Below are 22,939 nucleotides of genomic sequence, written 5' to 3' on the forward strand. Positions count from 1 at the left end.
TCTCTAGAGACCATATTTTTCAATGGATCTTCATGAAAATTGGTCAGAATTTTTATCTTGATAATATCTAGGTCAAGTTCAAAACTGGGTCACATGAGCTCAAAAACTAGGTCACTATGTCAAATAATAGAAAAAACGACGTCATACTCAAAACTGGGTCATGTGGGAAGAGGTGAGCGATTCAGGACCATGATGGTCCTCTTGTCTGTGGTACAGCATGCATGTTACATCCAATTTTTAGGTGTATTTTGACATATCTCTACCTGGTAAAGTGTTTCTTGTGGACTTATATTATATAGATTTTTTTTTTTTTTTTTTATTTGTTAAAGATTAATTTCCCTTTGTTGTTACTATAAATAACTTACATGATAACATTTTTATAATCAGCCAAAAAAATTCAAGATGAAAACAACTGTGGGTTTTTATATATGCACATTTTAATCCAAGTGTGTTGTTATAACATATTGTATATGTAGTACAATATTGTTTATACATCATTGACAGGTATCAGTTCATTATGTTATACTGCAGTAGAGAAAATTAGGTGCCTTCCAGTAGGGGACTTTGTATTGCATGGCAATACTTCATTCACTTGTTTAAGATAGTCCTTGTTTTAGCTCACCTGAGCACAAAGTGCTCATGGTGAGCTATTGTGATCATGCTGTGTCCGGCGTCCGGCCGTACGTCTGTCCAGCGTCAACAATTGTGCTTAAATGAGATCTCCTCCAAAACAACTGAATGGATTTTGATGAAACTTGGCGTGGATGTTCTTTGGGTGTTCCTGTACCAAAGTTGTTCAAATGTTTTCACTTGGTTGCACATAGGGGCCATCAGAGCTATAAATAGAAAAATCTTCAAACGACATCTCCTGCTAAACCATTGGTCCAATTTTAAAGTAATTTCACACAAATGGTCCTTATGTCACCCTCTACCAAGGTTGTTTAAATTTTACCGATCATCAAAAAACATGGCAGCCAGGAGGCGTGGTCACTTTACCCTATATGTATAAAGTGAAAACTTTAAAAATCTTCTTGTGTGAAACTGCTTGCCCTATTTTAAAATAATTTTACGCAAATGGTCCTTGTATGACCCTCTACCAAGATTATTCAAATTATTCCTATTTGTCAAAAAAAACTATGCTGCCAGGAGGCGTTGTCACTTTTCCCTATATGTATATGGTGGAAATTTAAAAAATCTTCTTGTGTGAAACTGCGGCCCTGAATTTAAAATAATTTATCACAAATGGTCCTTGTGATAATTTCTCCCAAGATTGTTCAGATTATTTTGATTTGTCAAAAAACATGGCCGCAAGAGGGTATGGTTACTTTCCCTATATGTGTATGGTGGAAATTTTAGAAATCTTCTTTTGTGAGACTGCTGCCTTGATTTTAAAATAATTTTACACAAATGGTCCTTGTGTGACCCTCTGATTATTTTGATTTATTAGAAAACATGGCCACCAGAGAGCTTGGTTACTTTTCCCTATATGTATATAGTGAAAACTTTAAAAATTGTGTGACATGTGTATAATATAGGCTAACATAGAAGAAACCTAACTTTTTACTTGTACCATTACATTATACAAGTGCACTTGAAGCCTTGTACAGGTGAACGCTTTAGGGTCAATGACCCTCTTGTTTTGAGTACTCGATTAATAAATTTCGTAATCGATACTCGTAACACCGAGCGAGTACTCGCTTAGCCGTTGCCATCCCTAATGGTTTTTTTGTTTTATTTTCAATACACCACTGGTGTTTGAGTCCATGACATAATAAAATTTAATGTGACATACAAACAGAGATTTTGTTGCATATGAATGTCACAGTTTCAGTCTTCATTGTTAAATCTGGAAAATAAATTGGGTCATGCTAGAATATACTTGTTACCCATATCTAACATCTAATTTTAATCTGTGATATAATTTTGCTATTTCATGTGGGTATATTTAAAATGTCTATCTTCCTCCCTGTGACTAAAAAGCTTCAGTACTACCTTGTGTGTATCTAAGTTGTAGTAACCACTGGTTTCCAATATAGGAGACTCCTTCAGAAGAACTTTATCAATGTGTTTGAGGGTTGTATAAGATGCTTCTTTTCTAGAAGCTTCACTTGGTTCTTTGACGTACAGATCAAATGCAAATCACCCTACGCAGGTTTCATAGCATTTATAATCTTATCTGAAAGAGTTTTTGTAGTTTGGGGTCAGCCTGGCAACATCGTGTTTCGTAGTCTGGGCGTTGTACCAACGTCTTATATTGTCTGTGCTCTAAGGCTGACCGTTATTTGTGTCTTATATATAAACAAAATGGGCCTCCTTGGTTAAGGTCACTGACTTCCAACTACTTGCCCCTCACTGATGTGGGTTCTAGCTTTATTCGGGGCGTTGAATTCTTCATGTGAAGAAGCCATCCAGCTGGCTTACGGAACGTCGGTGGTTCTATCCAGGTGCCTGCCCATGATAAAATAATGCATGGAGGACCACCTGGGGTCTTCCTCTACCATCATAGCTGGAAAGTCACTATATGACATATAATTGTGTGGGTGCGACGTTAAACCCAACAAAAACAAAAAACAAAATTTAATATATATATAAAAAAAACAATAGGTAGCTTATCATATTTTGTGCAGTGAATTTCCTACATATCATATAACTTTCCAAAGTTTCATTAATTATTTATTAAAGTTTCACCATATGCAATTGGGGCGATTGTTTGCGCCAGCCTGGCTGTGATCCTTATTATTGTCTTCATCCTACTTGCGTTGAAAATGAGGGTAAGTTGTGTATCATATTTAAATATATTCTGATCAAGTCAATCTGTACAGAAATTTTGTTCTTTTACAACAATTTCGCAACTATTTCAGTTTGCAAATATACTGTCTTTAAAAAGCATCAAATCATTTCAAGGTTTATATTGAATTCTTAGTTACCGCAGGCTTTCAAGTGGCCCTAAAAATTCATAGAAAATCCTAATTAGCTCAACTTTTCGAGGAAAAAATAGAGCTATTGCACTCGCTCAGGTGTCGGTGTCGGCATTGCCGTTGGTTAAAGTTTTTGATAAAGTCAAATATCTCTGTTACTATCAAAGCTTTTTTTTAGCCCACCATCATCAGATGGTGGGCTATTTAAATCACTGCGTCCGTGGTCCGTCGTCCTTCCTTCCATCCGTCCGTCCGTTAACAATTTCTCGTTATCGCATCTCCTCAGAAACTACCAGGGGGATTTTGACCAAACTTTGTCAGAATGATGTATTGATACCCTAGTTGTGTCCCCCTGAAAATCAGACTGGTTCAACAATTTTTTAATGAGTTATGGCCCTTTGTTTATTTCTATAATTTACATAGATTTATATAGGGAAAAACTTTGAAAATCTTCTTGTCCTAAACCACAGAGCCTAGGGCTTTGATATTTAGTATGAAGCATCATCTAGTGGTCCTCTACCAAGATGATTCAAAATTATTTCCCTGGGGTCTAATATGGCCCCACCCCGGGGGTCACATGGTTTATATAGACTTATATAGGGAAAAACTTTTAAAAACCTCTTGTTCAAAACCACAGGGCCTAGGGCTTTGATATTTTGTATGTGACATCATCTAGTGGTCTTCTACTAAAATTGTTCAAATTATCCCCCTAGGGTCAAATATGGCCCCGTCCCGGGGGTCACATGGTTTACATAGACTTATATAGGGAAAAACTTTGAAAATCTTCTTGTCCAAACCACAAAGCCTAGGGCTTTGGCATTTGTAATATAGCATCATCTAGTGGTTCTCTACCAAGTTTGTTCAAATTATCCCCCTAGGGTCAAATATGGCCCTGTCCTGGGGGTCACATGGTTCATATAGACTTATATAGGGAAAAGTTTTTAAAAATTTGGACTACATGTATGGTTTTGAGTGGCAAGATGAACCTTGACATGAGTTGACCTTGATTTTGACCTAGTGACCTACTTTCACATTTCTGTAGCTGCAGCCTTCAGATTTGGACCACTTGCATAGTTTTGTGCACTGAAAAAAACTTTGACCTTGACATTGACCTAGTGACCTACTTTCACATTTTTGAAGGTACAGGCTTCAAATTTGGACCACATGCATAGTTTCGTGTTCCAAAATGAAATTTGACCTTGATTTTGATCTAGTGACCTACTTTCACATTTCTCAAGCTACAGCCTTCAAATTTGGACACATGCATAGTTTTGTGTACCGAAACGAACTTTGACCTTTACGTTGACCTAGTGACCTACTTTCACATTTTTGAAGGTACAGGCTTCAAATTTGGACCACATGCATAGTTCTGTGTTCTGAAATAAAATTTGACCTTGATTTTGACCTAGTGACCTACTTTCACATTTCTCGAGCTACAGCCTTCAAATTTGGATCACTTGCTTAGTTTTGTGTGCCGAAATGAACTTTGACCTTAAGATTGACCTAGTGACCTACTTTCACATTTCTGTAGCTACAGGCTTCAAATTTAGACCACATGCATAGGATTGTGTACCGAAACAAACTTTGACCTTGACATTGACCTAGTGACCTACTTTCACATTATTGAAAGTACAGGCTTTAAATTTGGACCACATGCATAGATTTGTGTTCTTAAATGTTATTTGACCTTGATTTTGGCCTAGTGACCTACTTTCAAATTTCTCAAGCTACAGCCTTCAAATTTGGACCACTTGCATAGTTTTTGTACTGAAATAAACTTTGACCTTAAGATTGACCTAGTGACCTACTTTCAAATTCTCAAACTACAGCCTTCAAACTTGATGCACATGCATAGCTTTGTGTACAAAGAACTTTGTCCTTGAAATTGATCTAGTGACCTACTTCCACATTTCTCAAGCTACAGCTTTCGAATTTGGACCACATGCACAGTGTTGTGTATGGAATTGAAATTTGACCTTGAGCTAGTCAATAAGTCTTGAAACTTGGAATACTCAAAAATGGCACATTGGTGGGCGCCAAGATCACTCTGTGATCTCTTGTTTTTTTACAAAATTATGCCTCATTTTTCCACTTAGCAGTTTTGGGTCAAATTCTTATAATTATGTAAGCTGGTATCTCAGTACCCACAAATGGGAATAGATTGAAACTTCACACACTTGTCCACTGTCATGAGCTGATAAGCACTGTGTAGGTTCCATAACCCTGTTTCCCATTTTTAGCTCGACTATTCAAAGAATAGTAGAGCTATTGGACTCGCCCATGTGTCGGCGTCCGCGTCCCAATTTGGTTAAGTTTTTGTATGTAAGCTGGTTTCTCAGTAACCACTTGTGGGAATGGATTGAAATTTCACACACTTATTCACTGTGATAAACTGACTTACACTGCACAGGTTCCATAACTCTATTTGCTTTTTTATAATATTATGCCCCTTTTTCGTCTTAATTTTTGGTTAAGGTTTTGTATGTAAGCTGGTATCTCAGTATCCACTCATGGGAAAGGATTGAAACTTCACACACTTGTTCACTGTCATGATATGACATGCAGGTTTAATAACTCTACTTTGCATTTTCACAAAATTATGCCCCTTTTTCAATTTAGCAGTTTTTAGCTCGACTATTAGCTATTCTACTCACCCTGGCGTCTGCGTCACACCTTGGTTAAGTTTTTGCATGCAAATACATACAGCTATCATTTAAAGGCATATAGCTTTGAAACTTATTTTTTCTTTTTCTAGGTCAATTACCAACCTCACTGGGCCAAGTCCCATAACTCTGACATGTATTTTGAGCAAATTATGCCCCCTTTTGGACTTAGAAAATTCTGGTTAAAGTTTAACATGCAAGTTACTATCTCCAAAACTAATGCAGATATTGAATTGAAACTTCACATGTGTCTTCGGGGTTATAAAACGTATTTGACCCCTTTCAGCGGCCATGTTTCTTCCAAAACCAATTATTTTTAGGCAATAATGGCCGAAGATACCCGATTTTTCAGAAGCACGTGATTGCTAAGTTTCGCATGACTTCACTACAAGAAAGACAAAATGACATGAGCTTCTCAATTAAAACTGATAACCAAAGATGTAATCCCCTTTTTGTTATTAACCAGGTTTTCAATGAAAGCCTGAGTGATTAGATTGGGGTAGATGTCGGTCGGGCGGGTGGGCGGTGGCGGTGGTGGCGGCGGCGGCGTCAAACTGGTGTTTCCGGTCAATAACTTTTGTTTCGGTAAAGATATTTGAATAAAACTTGGTATGTGTGTAGCTTATATCAAGACAAAGGCTGGGATTGATTTTTGGGTTTCTGGGGTCAAGGTCAAGGTCACTGTTACTTTAAATAGAAAAGGGTTTCCGGTCAATAACTTTTGTTTCGGTAAAGATATTTGAATAAAACTTGGTATGTATGTAGCTTATATCAAGACTAAGGCTGGGATTGATTTTGGGGTTTCTTGGGTCAAGGTCAAGGTCACTGTTACTTTAAATAGAAAAAGGGTTTCCGGTCAATAACTTAACTTAGGAATGAGCTATCAAGATGAAACTTGGTGTATAGAAAACTTATATAAAGTTGTAGCTTGGGATTGATTTTGGGGTTTCTGGGATCAAGGTCAAGGTCATTGTTACTAAAAATAGGGTTAGGGTTAGGTTAGGGTTAGGGTTAGCATATCTTCTACATGCATGGAGGGATTTTGATGAAAGTTGGCACAATTGTTCACCATCATGAGACGGAGTGTCATGCACAAGAACCAGGTCCCTAGGTCTAAGGTCAAGGTCACACTTAGAGGTCAAAGGATAGAAGAATGAAAACTTTGTCCGGAGCATATCTTCTTCATGCATAGAGGGATTTTGATGTAACTTGACACAATTATACACCATCATGAGACGAAGTGTCTTGCGCAGTTCCCTTCTTTAGAATTACTTCCCTTTGTTGTTACTATTAATAGCTTATATTGTAACTTTTTCATTACTAGACGTAGGGAAAAATCGAGACCACTTTTCTGTAGTACAACATGCATGTTACATCCAATTTTGAGATGTATTTTGACCAATCTCTACCTGGTAAGGATTTCTGTGTGGACTTAAAAAAAAAAATTTGTATTTTTTTTTTTTTTTTTTTTTTTTTTTTTTTAAGATAAACTTCCCTTAGTTGTTACTATAAATAACTTATATTGTAACTTTTTTTATAATTGACCGTAGGGAAAAACCAAGACCACTTTTCTGTGGTACAACATAGTTGTTACTTTCTAATTTTAGGTGTATTTTAAGGCATCTCTACCTGGTAAGGAGTTTTTTTGTGGACTTAGAAAAACAAAAGAATTACAATGATTACTAAACAACCACAAAATTAAAATTACATCTGCAAATACTGGTGCTAGAGTAAAGAAATTGGCTGTGACGGGCATATATTGTGACATTCTGGCACTCTTGTTTATTCTTATGAAAAGTGTTGAAAACCTGGTTTCGTGGCATTGCCGCGTTTCTTGTTATCAAATGGCCAGTAATTATCGGCAATTAGCATGTCACCTCATGTCAGTTTTGTTGTTCACAGTTTGACCTGGGTTAAAGATAATACTCGATAACTAATTAGTAGCATATTTGTGATTTTTTATATTTCTGTCATCAAAATACTTTTAAATTTATACGAAATTAATTGTGTTTGAAAAAAAATATAAACCACTCTATCTTTTACGGAACGTAATGGCAATCTTAGATTTAGCGTAGACAATAAGCGTGGAGAGTAGCTTCCCTTACCAAAATGGCGAAAATTGTAAACAAACTTGTTTTGAAGTTGGAAAATTGTCTGTAAAAATTTTTGTAGTTAACCACGCCGGAGTTTTAGATTGCTAAGAAGACCATTTGTATTGCGAAGGCAAATGCACGTCATTGAATCCTGGTAAAATAATAATGGAAAACCCAAAGGCCTAAAGGCTAAACTGGTCAGAAGTCTGAAAAATACATATACTGGCTGCACCTCTGATCAGCGATCACCTGGCTTAAGTGGCCAAATTGTCTGCTTAAGACAGGTTAAACTGTAGTTGATAGCAGCAATTCCCATAACTCTGATATGCATTTGGTCGAATTATGTCCCCATTTGAACTTAAAACTCCTTTGATATTTAACCTTTTTGGGTAATATTTTCGTGCTTATAGGACAATATTTCGAATAGTCGAGCTTGGCTGTCTTACGGACAGCTCTTGTTGGTTAAATTCTTATAATGTAAGCTGGTGTCTCAGTACCCACTTATGGGAATGGATTGAAACTTAACACACGTGTCCACTGTCATGAGCTGATATTATATAGCACTGTGCAGGTTCCATAACCCTGCTTCGCATTTTTACAAAATTATGCCCCTTTTTCGACTTTTGTATTCATTCAGTTGACAAGGCAGTTGAAAAGTCGAGCGTTGCTGTCTTCCGACAGCTCTTGTTATAAATTATCCCTAATTTTTTGTAATTTCTGTCTGAACCTAAAAATATTTTTGCACAAAGTCATGAACCAATTAAGTTAATAGGTCTCCCCCATTTGTCAGTCCGCATTAAGCTTGTCTGGCTTGCACAGGTCAAACTGCTGGCTGGATTTCGACGAAATTTCACAGGAGTGACCAGTACCAAGCCTTGTTGTGCATACCGCTGACACGTTCTGCTTCGCTGCAAAAAATGGCCACCAGAGGTAAAAATAGAAAAATCTTGTCCACATTTCACAGGTCAAACTGCTGGCTGGATTTCGACGAAACTTCTCTGGAGTGATTAGTACCATGCCTAGTTGTGTATGTCACCGGCGTGTTCTGCTTCATTGCAAAAAATGGCCGCCAGAGCTAAAGATAGAAAAATTTTGTCCGCCTTTCACAGGTCAAGCTGCTGGCTGGATTTAAACGAAACTTCACAGGAGTGATCAGTACTAACCCTAGTTGTGCATGTCACTGGCACGTTCTGCTTTGCTGCACACAATGGCCACCAGAGCTAAAAATAGAAAAATATTTTCCACCTTTCACAGGTCGAACTGCTGGCTGGATTTCGACGAAACTTCACAGGAGTGATCAGTACCAACCCTAGTTGTGCATATCGCTGGCATGTTCCGCTTCTATGCACAAAATGGCCACCAGAGCTATAAATAGAAAAATCTTGTCCAGCTTTCATAGGTGAAATTGCTGGACAGATTTCGACGAAACCTCACAGGAGTGATCAGGATCAAGCCTAGTTGTGCAGATTGCTGACATGTTCAAGTTATGCCCCGTTTTCAACTTAGAATTGTTCGGTTAAAGGTTTTGATAAAGTCAAATATCTCTGTTACTATCAAAGCTTTTGACTTGAAACTTAAAATAGCTATTTACTATCAAAGTCTACACCAGGAGAAACAATTTCCATAACTCTGATTTGAATTCTGACAGAGTTATGCCCCTTTTTAACTCAGAATTTTTTAGTTAAAGTTTAATAAAAGTTTTTACTGGCAAAGCTCTTATTCAGAGTCAAGCACTGAGAAACGTTGAGCATGCTGTCTTATGGACTACTCTTGTTTTTTTTGCTGAATTTTCTAAGTATATTTTGAAGTTTTGAAAAATCAAGAGTTTAATTAGAAAAAATTACAATCCAAATTTGCAGAACTACCTTAAAGGTAGATAAGTTTGTTGTTCTGTATAAGAGGTTAATTTTGCAGTGCAGAAATATTTGCAAATAAAGTTTCACAGTTGTCAGTGCCAAATACCACCATGAAAATTAAGAAATATATTTATGCCCCCCTTCGAAGAAGGAGGGGTTTATTCTTTTGCAGATGTCAGTCAGTCTGTATGTAAACCAATCTTTCCGGTTGGTAACTCAAGAACACTTGGGCCTAGGATCATGAAAGTTGATAAGGAGGTTGGTCATGACCAGCAGATGGCCCCTATTGATTTTGAGATCAGTAGGTCAAAGGTCAAGGTCACAGTGACCAGTAACAGTTAAATGGTTTCTGGATGAAAACTCAAGAACGATTGGGCCTAGGATCATGAAAGTTAATAAGGAGGTTGGTCATAACCAGCACATGACCTCTATAGATTTTGAGTTCAGTAGGTCAAAAGTAAAGGTCACAGAGACGCATAACAGTTAAACAGTTTCCAGATGATAACTCAAGAATTCATGGGCCTAGGATCATGAAAGTTCATAGGGAGGTTGGTCATGACCAGCAGATGATCCGTATTGATTTTGAGATCAGTAGGTCAAAGGTCAAGGTCACAGTGACCAGGAAAAGTTAAACAGTTTCCGGATGATAACTCAAGAACACTTGGGCCTAGGATCATGAAAGTTGATAGGAAGGTTGGTCATAAAAGCAATGACCCCTGTTGATTTTGATATCAGTAGGTCAAAGATCAAGGTCACAGTGACCCGGAACAGTTAAATGGTTTCCAGATGGTAACTCAAGAACGCTTGGGCCTAGGATCATGAAAGTTGATAGGGAGGTTGATCATGACCAGCAGATGACCCATATTGATTTTGAGGCCAGTAGGTCACAGGTCAAGATCACAGTGACCAGGAACAGTTAAACGGTTTCCAGATGATAACTCAAGAATGCTTGGGCCTAGGATCATGAAAGCTGATGTGGATGTTAATCATGACCAGCAGGTGACCTGTATTGATTTTGAGGTCAGTAGTTCAAAGGTCAAGGTCTCAGTGACTCTGAATAATTAGAAAGCATCCGGATGATAACTTGAGAACAATTGGGCCGAGGCTCACCAAACTTGATAGGGAGGTTGATCATGATAGCAGATGACCCCTATTGATTTTGAAGTCAGTAGGTCAAAGGTCAAGGTCACAATGACCTGGAACAGTTAAACAGTTTCTGGATGGCAACTCAAAAAGGCTTGGGTCTAGGATCATGAAACTTGATAAAGGTTGATCATGATCAGCAGATGACCCCTATTGATTTTGAGGTCAATAGGTTAAAAGTCAAGGTCACATTGACCCAGAACAGTAGAACTTTTGTGTATAGTGACCAAATAATTTCTATTCCTTTTGCAATTACTGAATGCATCAACATTCATGTTCTACGAGCTCTAGTTTGATTTGTTTCACACTTAAGGCTAAACTGCTAAAACTCCTTAATATTGTGTTAGTTGCTTGCTTTTGTTGTAACAAATAATTACTTGATTGAAAAGTGTAATTTCAGCAGTTCTTTTATTGATAACTATTCAGTTAACCAAGTGACTACATATTATTTATTCATCACAGTTGCAGTCTGCTGTTTAGCTCACCTAAGCACAACATGCTGAGTATGCTATTGTGATCACTCACTCTCTGTCAGTCTGTTGTCCGTCACTTCATCCACACTTATGTCATCTCCTCTGAAATTGTGAGATGGAAGTTGATGAAACATGGCCGTGGTGGTCTTCCTCCAAAATTGTTTGAACTTTTTCCCTTGGTTGCACACAGGGGCCGCCAGAGCTAAAAATAGTACTTTTTTACCATCATAGTCTTTATATCTAGGCAAGAATAAATAACTCGGACAAGGAATTTGGCTCAGTTATGGTGCTTTTTTGACATAGAAATTAGTTAATAATAATAATATGTTACACATTGCCATATAGTGCAAGACTTACCCAGTTCCACAAATACAGGTACATTGTTTGTCTTATCTATTTTCCTTCTTTTAATCTGAAAATCTGTGGTAATATTTTGACCCCATACCTTGAATATTTTGAAACAGCAGGCGCAATTTTAAAATAAGTTTAAACAAATCTGTCTTGGGTGGCACTTTACATACAAATTATACTGTTTTGTCATAAAACATGACTGCCAGTGGGTTTTGTTTGTTTGATATTGTCTCGTAGTATCCTATGTCATCATTCCCCGAACATCTTAACCTCCCCCACCCCTGCATTGTCTGCCCATATTTATTTAGTAGACACTTTTTAAAAAAAGATGTCAGAAAATACTGGCACTTTTTCAGAATAATTTAACTGACATTTTCTTTGCACAACCATCACATTCTGCCAAAACTGTTTAAGCAAGCAGTGGGCCTAGGATGATTTACAACTTAGTTGTAAAAAATTTGTTTCGCAAACATTTTCATTTATTCAGTACTTATAGTGATGATATTTCAGAGACGAGAACATATGTTACATGAACGGTTAACAAGAATGCATGATGAGAACCTTGATGACCAGGAGGTTGAACTTCTTGATGAAAATATACAGCCGGATAACTCCGAACTGGTTTGTGGTTAATGCCTTTGTTACAGTGTAAATAGTCCTTATTTGTACCAATCAGTAGTAAGTTCAGAACAGCATTTTAGCTCAATTATGCAAAGAATAGTCTGAGCTATATGCTACTCACCCTGGCATCGGCATAGGCGTCAAACCTTGGTTGAAGTTTTGCATGCAGGTACATATGGCTATTATTTAAAGGCATATAGCTTTGGAACTTATTTTTTCTTTTTCAAGGTCAATTACCAACCTCACTGGGTCAAGTCCCATAGCTCTGACATGTATTTTGGCCAAACTATACCCACTTTTGGACTTAGAAAGCAAGTTACTGTCTCTAAAACTGATGCAGATATTGGATTGAAACTTCACGTGTGTCTTCCGGGTTATAAAACTAGGTGATAGCATCAAGTCGCATAACTCTGACGTGCAATCTGGCCGAATTATTTCCCCTTTTGGACTTAAAAGATCCTGGTTAAAGTTTTGCGTGCAAGTACATATAACTTTTATTTAAAGGCGTATAGATTTGAAACTTATTTTTTCTTTTTCTAGGTCAATTACCAACCTCACAGAATCAAGTCCCATAACTCTGACATGTATTTTGAGCATATTATGCCCCCTTTTGGACTCCTGGTTAAAGTTTTGCATGCAAGTTACTAGCAGATATTGATTTGCAACTTCACATGTGTCTTCAGGATTATAAAACTATGTGATAGCATCCAGTCCCATAACTCTGACACGTATTTTGGGCAGATTACGCCCCACCCCCTTCTGGACTTAGAAAATCCTGGTTTAAGTTTTGCATGCAAATTACTCTCCCAAAAAACCAATGCAAACTTTACACCTTTCTTCAGGTTTATTACACTATGTCATAGCGTCATAGCATCAAGTCCCATAACTCTGACATGTATTTTGCAAAATTATGTCCCCTTTTGAACTTAAAAACTTCTGGTTAAAGTTTTGCATGCATGTTACAATCTCCAAAACTAATGCAGATACTGGATTTAAACTCAATAGATATTTTAACATTTAGGGTAATATTCCTGTTTATGGGATAACAATTGAAATAGTAGAGCTTTGGCTCTCTTTCAGACAGCTCTTGTTTCACATCTTGTTAAATCTGGCTGCATTTATTTCTTTTCACCCTCTTTTTCAAACTGTTGTTGTATTTACTTTTAAATTCAGCATCCTTCAATGATAATTTATTGGTCAATATTTATGAAGTAGTTAATTTCTTGTACCTGGCCTAACTGTAAATGTTGGCACTTTGCATGGATTACTTGTGACAGAAATATAAGAAACAGTGAGGTCAGATAATGCTCATAAATCATGCTTTTGTTGTATATTTTAGCCAGCAGAGTACGGAAGACTAAAACAGCAGTGGGAGATAGCGAGAAAAGATATACGATTAGTTGACCTTATTGCTAAGGGATCATTTGTTGAAGTGTGGCGAGGACGTATGAGAAAATATCCAAGGCGAAATGAAATTATGAAAGTTGCAATAAAAAGAATTGTATGTAAGTACGGTTATATCTTTAGAAAGAAAAATAAGTGATTGTATGTAAGTACGGTTATATCTTTAGAAAGAAAAATAAGTGATTCCTGAAATTACTTTTTTTGGCTGCTTTGCTAGCTCATCTGAGCACAAAGTGCTCAGGGTGAGCTATTGTGATTGCTCACTGTCTGGCGTCTGTCCGTTGTCCGTCCACACTTTACTTTAAACAACATCTCCTAAACCACCAAGCCAGTTTTGATGAAACTTCACAGGGATGTTCCTTGGATGGTCTTCTTTAAAAACTGTTCAAAGAATTGAATTCCATACAGAACTCTGGTTGCCATGGCAACCAAAAGGAAAACCTTTAAAAATCTTCTTATCCAAAACCACAGGTACTAGGGCTTTGATATTTGGTATGTAGCATCATCTACAAAGATTGTTCAGATTATATCACTTGGGTCAAATATGGCCCTGCCCGTGGGTCACATGGTTTAAATACACTTGTATAGATAATACTTTAAAAATATTCTTGTCTTAAACCATAAAGCCCAGAGCTTAGATATTTGGTATTTAGTATTGTCTAGTGGTCAACTATTAATTTTGTTCAAATCATGACCCTGGGTTTAAAATTTCCTGCACCTGGGGTCAAAAGTTTTTACATTAGCTTATATAAGGAAAGACCTATAAAAATATTCTTTTCTGAAACCATAAGGCCCAGAGCTTAGGTATGTGGTATGTGGCATGCTTTAGTGGATCTCTACCAAGATTATTCAGATCATGACCCTGGGGTCAATATAGGCAATGCCTGGCTGGACTCTTGTTTTACATAGACATATTTGTTTTTGAATCAGTGGCAAAGAAATTTGGACCACAAGACTTAGTATAATGTTTGATACAGATTTCAATACTCATATTGAATAGCCTTGATCTTGACCTACAGACCTACTTTTTCATTTTTGAAGTCACAGCATAGAAATTTGGACCACAAGTATAATTTTTGATACAGATTTCAATAGTCATCTTGAATAGTCTTAATCATGACTTACTGACCTACTTCCTTGTTAGCTACTGCTCAGGTGAGTTTTTCTGATCACTCTATGTCCGGAGTCAGCCGTCTGTCGTCTGTCAGCATTTAGCTTGTGTATGCGATAGAGGTTGACTTTTCAACTGATCTTCATGAAATTTGGTCAGAATGATTACCTTGATGAAATTTAGGCCGAGTTCGAAAATGGGTCATCAGGGGTCAGAAACTAAGTCAAAAGGTCAAATCAAAGAAAAACCTTGTGTATGCGATAGAGGCTGTATTTTTAGCTCACCAGTCACAAAGTGACAAGGTGAGCTTTTGTGATCCCGCAGTGTCCGTCGTCCGTCCGTCCATGCGTAAACTTTTGCTTGTGACCACTCTAGAGGTCACATTTTTCATGGGATCTTTATGAAAGTTGGTCAGAATGTTCACCTTGATGATATCTAGGTCAAGTTCGAAACTGGGTCACATGCGGTCAAAAACTAGGTCAGTAGGTCAAATAATAGAAAAACCTTGTGACCTCCCAAAGGCCATATTTTTCAACGGATCTTCATGAAAATTGGTCAGAATGTTTACCTTAATGATATCTAGGTCGAATATGAAACTGGGTCACGTGCGGTCAAAAACTAGGTCAGTAGGTCTAAAAATAGAGAAGCCTTGTGACCTCTCTAGAGGCCATACTTTTCAATGGCTCTTCATGAAAATTGGTCAGAATGTTCACCTTGATGATATCTAGGTCAAGTTCGAAACTGGGTCATGTGCGGTCAAAAACTAGGTCAGTAGGTCAAATAATGGAAAAACCTTCTGACCTCCCTAGAGGCCATATTTTTCAATGGATCTTCATGAAAATTGGTCATAATGTTCACCTTGATGATATCTAGATCAAATTTGAAACTGGGTTACGTGTGGTCAAAAACTAGGTCAGTAGGACTAAAAATAGAAAAACCTTGTGACCTCTCTAGAGTCCATACTTTTCAATGGATCTTTATGAAAGTAGGTCAAAATGTTCACCTTGATGATATCTAGGTCAAGTTTGAAACTGGGTCACGTGCGGTCAAAATCTAGGTCAGTAGGTCTAAAAATAGAAAAACTTTGTGACCTCTCTAGAGTCCATACTTTTCAATGGATCTTCATGAAAATTGGTCAGAATGTTCACTTTGATGATACCTAGTTCAGATTCGAAACTGGGTCAACTGCCTTCAAAAACTAGGTCAAATAATAGAAAAACCTTTTGACCTCTCTAGAGGCGATATTTTTCATGGGATCTGTATGAAAGTTGGTCTGAGTATTCATCTTGATGACATCTAGGTCAAGTTCCGAACTTGGTGAACTGCGATCAAAAACTAGGTCAGTAGGTCTGTGTCGTCCCTGTGTCCATGCGTAAACTTTTGCTTGTGACCACTCTAGTTTAAGATCCAGCCTTGAAATTTGGATGACATGTACAGTCTTTAAACTGTCTTTCAGTGACCATAAATTTGACCTGATCTACTTTTTAGCTCGATTGTTTGAAGAATAAGTAGAGCTATCCTATACAAAACGGCGACAGCGTCACACCCTGGTGAAGTTTTTCGTACCAGTCCATTTTTTGACAAATTCTTTTGAGATAAAGCTTTGAAACTTTCAACACTTGTTTACCATCACCATGTCCAGTTGTAGGCAAGAGTACATAACTCTTGTCAAGCATTTTGACTGAATTATGGCCCCTTTTGACATAGAAATCTTGGTTAAATCTTTCGTACCGGTTCATATTTTGACAAAGTCGTTTGAGATAAAATTTTGAAACTTTCAACACTTGTTTACCATCACCATGTCCAGTTATAGGCAAGAGTACGTAGCTCCATCTAGGATTTTGGCTGAATTATGGCCCCTTTTTTACTTAGAAATCTTGGTTAAGTTTTTCGTACCAGTCCATATTTTGACAAAGTCTTTTGAGATAAAGCTTTGAAACTTTCAACTCTTGTTAACCATTACCATGTTCAGTTATATGCAAGAGTACATAACTCCATCAAGGATTTTGGCTGAACTATGGCCCCTTTTGACTTAGTAATCTTGGTTAAGTTTTTCGTACCAGTTCATATTTTGTGTAAAGTGTTTGAGATAAAGCTTTGAAACTTTTATAACTTGTTCATTATAATAGTCTCTATCAGTAGACAAGAGTACATAACTCTGTCATCTATTTTGGCTGAATTATGGCCCTTTTTGGATTTGGAAATTGATTCTGTTTTCGTACATGTCCACGTTTTGTCAAAATTATTTGACATATGGCTTTTAAACTTTAAACACTTGTTTATCATCATGATTTCCATCTTTAGGCAAGAGAACATAACTCTGACAACTATTTTGGCTGAATTATGGCCCTTTTTGAACTTTGAAATTTGTTCAGGTTTTCTTACAAGTCAGCGTTTTGTCAAAACTATTTGAACTGTGGCTTTTAAACTTTAAACACTTGTTTATCATCATGATTTCCATCTGTAGGCAAGAGTACATAACTCTGTCAACTATTTTGACTGAATTATGGTCCTTTTTGCACTTGGAAATTTGTTAAATTTTCCATACAAGTCCATATTTTGCCTAACATATAACATAACAACATATTTGCCATCATGGTTACACATTCCCATTTAGTGCAAGACTAATCAAAATTCACAAGTACAGGAATATTTTTGTGTTTAATCCTTTTTTTCTTTTTTCTGAAAATCTATGGTAATATTTTGACCCCATTCTTCAATCAATTTTTCGAATAGTCGAGCGGGCTGTCATCCGACAGCTCTTGTTAATATTTTAGCATCAGTTTGCCATTTGAAACATGTGGTTCAGTATACTCAGGTGAGCGATTCAGGGTCATCATGACACTCTTGTTCAATTAATCTTCATGAATTTTGGTCAGAATGATTACCTTGATGAAATTTAGGCCGAGTTCGAAAACTGGTCATCTGGGGTCAAAAACTAGGTCACTAGGTCATATCAAAGAAAAACCTTGTGTATGCGATAGAGGCTGTATTTTTCAATTATCTTCATGAATTTTGGTCAGAATAATAACCTGGATGAAATCTAGGCCGAGTTCGAAAACGGGTCATCTGGGTTCAAAAACTAGGTCACTAGGTCAAATCAAAGAAAAACCTTGTTTATGGGATAGAGGCTGTATTTTTCAGTTAATCTTCATGAATTTTGGTCAGAATGATTGCCTTGATGAAATCTAGGGCAAGTTCGAATATGGGTCATTTGGGGTCAAAAAGTAGGTCACTAGGTCAAATCAAAGGAAAAGCTTGTATATGCGATAGAGGCTGTAATTTTCAATCGATCTTCCTGAAATTAAGTCAAATGATAACCTTAATGAAATATAGGCCGAGTTTGAAAATGGGTCATCTGGGGTCAAAAAGTAGGTCACTAGGTCAAATCAAAGAAAAACCTTGTGTATGTGATAGAGGCTGTATTTTTCAATTGATCTTCATGAAATTTGGTCAGATTGGTTACATTGATGAAATCTAGGTCAAGTTTGAATATGGGTCATCCGGGGTCAAAAATTAGGTCACTAGGTCAAATCAAAGAAAAACTTTGTGTATGCAATAGAGGCTATATTTATGTTGTTTTTGCCCTGTCTGTCCGAGCTCACATTTGCATACTTAGGTGGCTATAGGAACAATAGGTAATTGTACTTCTTCTTTGATGTCATTCATTCTGTAAGGCTTTTATGTGGCTATTTTTCTCTTACGTGGCTAAAAGAACAATAGAGAGAACAAAAGAGTATCCACATAAGTATCCACATGTAGAAACATCCGTCCGTCCGTACGTCACACTTCATTTCCGATCAATAACTGGAGAACCATTTGATCTAGAACCTTCAAACTTCATAGGGTTGTAGGGCTGCTGGAGTAGACGACCCCTATTGTTTTTGGGGTCACTATGTCAAGGTCACAGGGACCTGAACATTGAAAACCATTTCCGATCAATAACTAAAGAACCACTTGACCCAGAATGTTGAAACTTCATAGGATGATTGGTCATGTAGAGTAGATGACCCCTATTGTTTTTGGGGTCACTCTGTCAAAGGTCAAGGTCACAGGGGCCTGAACATTGAAAACCATTTCCGATCAATAACTTGAGTACCTCTTGACCCAGAACGTTGAAACTTCATAGGATTATTGTACATGCAAAGTAGATGACCCCTATAGATTTTGGGGTCACTCTTTTAAAGGTCAAGGTCACAGGGGCCTGAACATTGAAAACCATTTCCGGTCAGTAACTTGAGAACCACTTGACCCAGAATGTTGAAACTTCACAGGATGATTGGTCATACAGAGTAGATGACCCCTAGCAATTTTGGGGTCACTCTGTTAAAGGTCAAGGTCACGGGCCTGAACATGGAAAACCGTTTCCGATCAATAACTTGAGAACCTCTCGACCCAGAATGTTGAAACTATATAGGATGATTGTTCATGCAGAGTATATGACCCTTATTGTTTTTGGGGTCACTCCGTTAAAGGTCAAGGTCACAGGAGCCTGAACATTGATAATCATTTCCGATCAATAACTTGAGAACATCTTGATCCTACCCTAAAAAGGACTGCAAAAAAAGTGTCTTACCGACACATGTTACTATAGAAGTCCATTGGAATTTTCAAAATCGGACCAACAATAAAAAAGTTAGATTTTGAGCTTGAACATAGGGAAAGGGGTCTACCGGAAATGAGACGGGCCAGGAGAAAACCCTTTGGTTGATCCTCCGGTATGACACCCTAGTGTCTAGAACCACACCCGGTTTGGACTTCCGGTCCCCATAAGGGGTTGAACAATTTTGAAATCTAGGCCGAGTTCGAAAACGGGTCATCTGGGGTCATAAACTAGGTCACTAGGTCAAATCAAAGAAAAACCTTGTGTATGCGATAGAGGCTGTATTTTTCGATTGATCTTCATGAAATTTGGTCAGAATGATTGCCTTGATAAAATCTACGTTAAGTTTGATTATGAATCATCTTGGATCAAAAAGTAGGTCGCTAGGTCAGATCAAAGAAAACCCTTCTGTATGCAATAAGAGGCTGTATTTTTCAATTGATCTTCATGAAATTTGGTCAAGATGATTGCTTTGATGAAATCTAGGTCAGGTTCTAATATGGGTCATCTGGGTCAAAAAGTAGGTCACTAAGTTAAATCAAAGAAAAACCTTGTGTATGCGATAGAGGCTAAATTTTTTCAACTGATCTTCATGAAATTTTGTCAGAATGAAAGCCTTGATGAAATCTAGGTTAGGTTCGAATATGGGTTATCTGGGTTTAAAAACTAGGTCACTAGGTCAAATCAAGGAAAAACCTTGTGTATGCAATAGGGGCTGCATTTTTCACTGGATTTTCATAAAATCTGGTCAGAATGGTTGCCTTGATGAAATTTTTCAATTGATCTTCATGAAATTTGGTCAGAATGATAGCCTTGATGAATATTAGATCAAGTTCGAATATGGGTCATCTAGGGTCAAAAACTAGGTCACTAGGTCAAATCAAAGAAAATACTTATTTATACTCAAAATGTTTGCTAGAATTTTAATGATAATTGGTCAGAATATTTTTTTTCTATGAAATCACTATGTCAAACATGTTTACACTGTTATGGTGTGTTATGGTGTTTTTCTCAGGTGAGTGACCTACGGCCATCTTGGCCCTCTTGTTTTTAAAGGCACAGCATAGAAATTTGGACCACGTTTATTACTTTTGATACAGATTTCAATACTCATTTTTAGCTCATCAAAGGTGAGCTTTTGTGTTTGTGATCGCCCTGTGTCCGTCAATCGTCCGTCGTCAACAATTTGACTGTTAAAACTCTAGAGGTCACAATTTTGGCCCAATCTTAATGAAACTTGGTCAAATGTTACCCTCAATAAAATCTTGGACAAGTTTGATATTGGGTCATCTGGGGCCAAAAACTAGGTCACCAGGTCAAATCAAAGGAAAAGCTTGTTAACACTCTAGAGGTCACAATTTTGGTCCAATCTTAATGAAACTTGGTCAGAATGTTACCCTCAATAAAATCTTGGACGAGTTCGATATTGGGTCATCTGGGGTCAAAAACTAGGTCACCAGGTCAAATCAAAAGAAAAGCTTGTTAACACTCTAGAGGCCACATTTATGACTATATCTTCATGACACTTGGTCAGAATATTAATCTTGATGATCTTTAGGTCAAGTTCGAATCTGGGTCATGTGGGTCAAAAACTAGGTCACCAGATCACATCAAAGGAAAAGCTTGTTAATACTCTAGAGGCCACATTTATGACTGTATCTTCATGAAACTCAGTCAGAATGTTAATCTTGATGATTTTTAGGTCAGGTTCGAATCTGGGTCATGTGGGGTCAATAAGTAGGTCACCAGGTCAAATCAAAGGTAAAGCTAGTTAACACTCTAGAGGCTACATTTATGATCATATCTTAATGAAAATTGGTCAGAATGTTAATCTGGAGGAACTTTAGGTTGATTTCTAATCTGGGTCAGGTAGCATAAAAAACTAGGTCATTGGGTCAGATCAAAGAAAAAGCTACTTAACACTCTAGAGGCCACATTCATGGCCATATCTTAATGAAACTTGGTCAGTATATTAATCTTGATGATCTTTAGGTCAAGTTTTAATCTGGGTCAGGTGGGGTCAAAACCTAGGTCACCAGGTCAAATAAAATATTAAGCTTGTTAACACTCCACATTTATGATCATATCTTAATGAAACTTGGTCAGAATGTTAATCTTGATGGTCTTTAGTCAGAAAGTCAGGTGAGCGATACAGGGCCTTCATGGCCCTCTTGTTAATATTTTTAACCTTGATCTACTGACTTACTTTCTTGTTTTTGAAGCTACAGCTTCGCTCTACAAATTGTGTTCGTTATACAAACCTCGGTTTCAAGGAATTAGTTCACTATACGGATATAAGGAACCTCGGTTATAAGGAACAATTTTTAGAGGTCCCAAACTGTCCTTATAAGCAAGGTTTACTGTACTGCATATAGAAACTTTATTTGAAAATGGTCTTGTGTATTACTGCAATTTATGATCTAGCTCTTCTTTATTGCTTACAGCCTGTAAAAAACGCTTATTATGAATACCTAGAATGGAAATGATAGATATTCCAGTTCGAACTAGTTTAGATGTTTTGTAAACACTTTCGATGATTTATATTCATTTAGCTGAAGCGACGGAGAAGGAGCGCCGATTTTACCTTGCAGAACTAGAAGTGATGAAAGCTATACAACCACACCCAAATGTCTTGCCTTTGATTGGCTGTTACACTGGAAGTGGTAAGTTCATAGTTCAAGTAGCTTTTAATGTAGTCAGATAACAAAAACTGTGCCCTGATTGGCAGCTTTACTTGAAATGGTAAGTTCATAGTTCAAGTAGCTTTTAATGTAGTCAGATAACAAAAACTGTGCCTCTGATTGGCTGCTTTACTTGAAGTGGTAAGTTCATAGTTCAAGTAGCTTTTAATGTAGTCAGATAACAAAAACTGTGCCTCTGATTGGCTGCTTTACTTGAAGTGGTAAGTTCATAGTTCAAGTAGCTTTTAATGTAGTCAGATAACAAAAACTGTGCCTCTGATTGGCTGCTTTACTTGAAGTGGTAAGTTCATAGTTCAAGTAGCTTTTAATGTAGTCAGATAACAAAAACTGTGCCTCTGATTGGCTGCTTTACTTGAAGTGGTAAGTTCATAGTTCAAGTAGCTTTTAATGTAGTCAGATAACAAAAACTGTGCCTCTGATTGGCTGCTTTACTTGAAGTGGTAAGTTCATATTTCATGTTGCTTTTAATGTAGTCAGATAACAAAAGCTGTGCCTCTGATTGGCTGCTTTACTTGAAGTGGTAAGTTCATATTTCAAGTAGCTTTTAATGTAGTCAGATAACAAAAGCTGTGCCTCTGATTGGCTGCTTTACTTGAAGTGGTAAGTTCATATTTCAAGTAGCTTTTAATGTAGTCAGATAACAAAAACTGTGCCTCTGATTGGCTGCTTTACTTGAAGTGGTAAGTTCATAGTTCAAGTAGCTTTTAATGTAGTCAGATAACAAAAACTGTGCCTCTGATTGGCTGCTTTACTTGAAGTGGTAAGTTCATAATTCATGTAGCTTTTACTGTAGACAGAGTAGTTTATAAATTATTATTGTAAAGCTGGCTCTGTTTATGATTATTATAATTACCAACACTAATTTGCTAACATAATTCCTTCATGAGACAGAAGTAGAAGCTAAAGGACTTAAAAAGTAATATCTGGTTTGAAATGATCTCAGAAGATTAACTGCAGTACGATGATAGTCAGAAATTTGTAGAGCAGATCTCTCTATAGTG

At 37.2% G+C, this 22,939-nt stretch overlaps 1 protein-coding gene across 1 annotated transcript in view; it reads left to right on the forward strand.

The window, feature by feature from the left end:
- LOC123559575 (fibroblast growth factor receptor-like) overlaps positions 1-22,939 on the forward strand; it is a 117,286-nt gene that overhangs the window by 63,852 nt on the left and 30,495 nt on the right. The window contains exons 9-12 of the mRNA XM_053516840.1: positions 2,683-2,771; positions 12,008-12,118; positions 13,458-13,623; positions 21,789-21,899. Coding sequence (XP_053372815.1) covers positions 2,683-2,771; positions 12,008-12,118; positions 13,458-13,623; positions 21,789-21,899 — 477 coding nt within the window. The remainder of the gene's footprint in view (positions 1-2,682; positions 2,772-12,007; positions 12,119-13,457; positions 13,624-21,788; positions 21,900-22,939) is intronic.

This window comes from Mercenaria mercenaria, chromosome 10, assembly GCF_021730395.1.
Source record: "Mercenaria mercenaria strain notata chromosome 10, MADL_Memer_1, whole genome shotgun sequence".
In the NCBI taxonomy this organism is placed as follows: domain Eukaryota; kingdom Metazoa; phylum Mollusca; class Bivalvia; order Venerida; family Veneridae; genus Mercenaria; species Mercenaria mercenaria.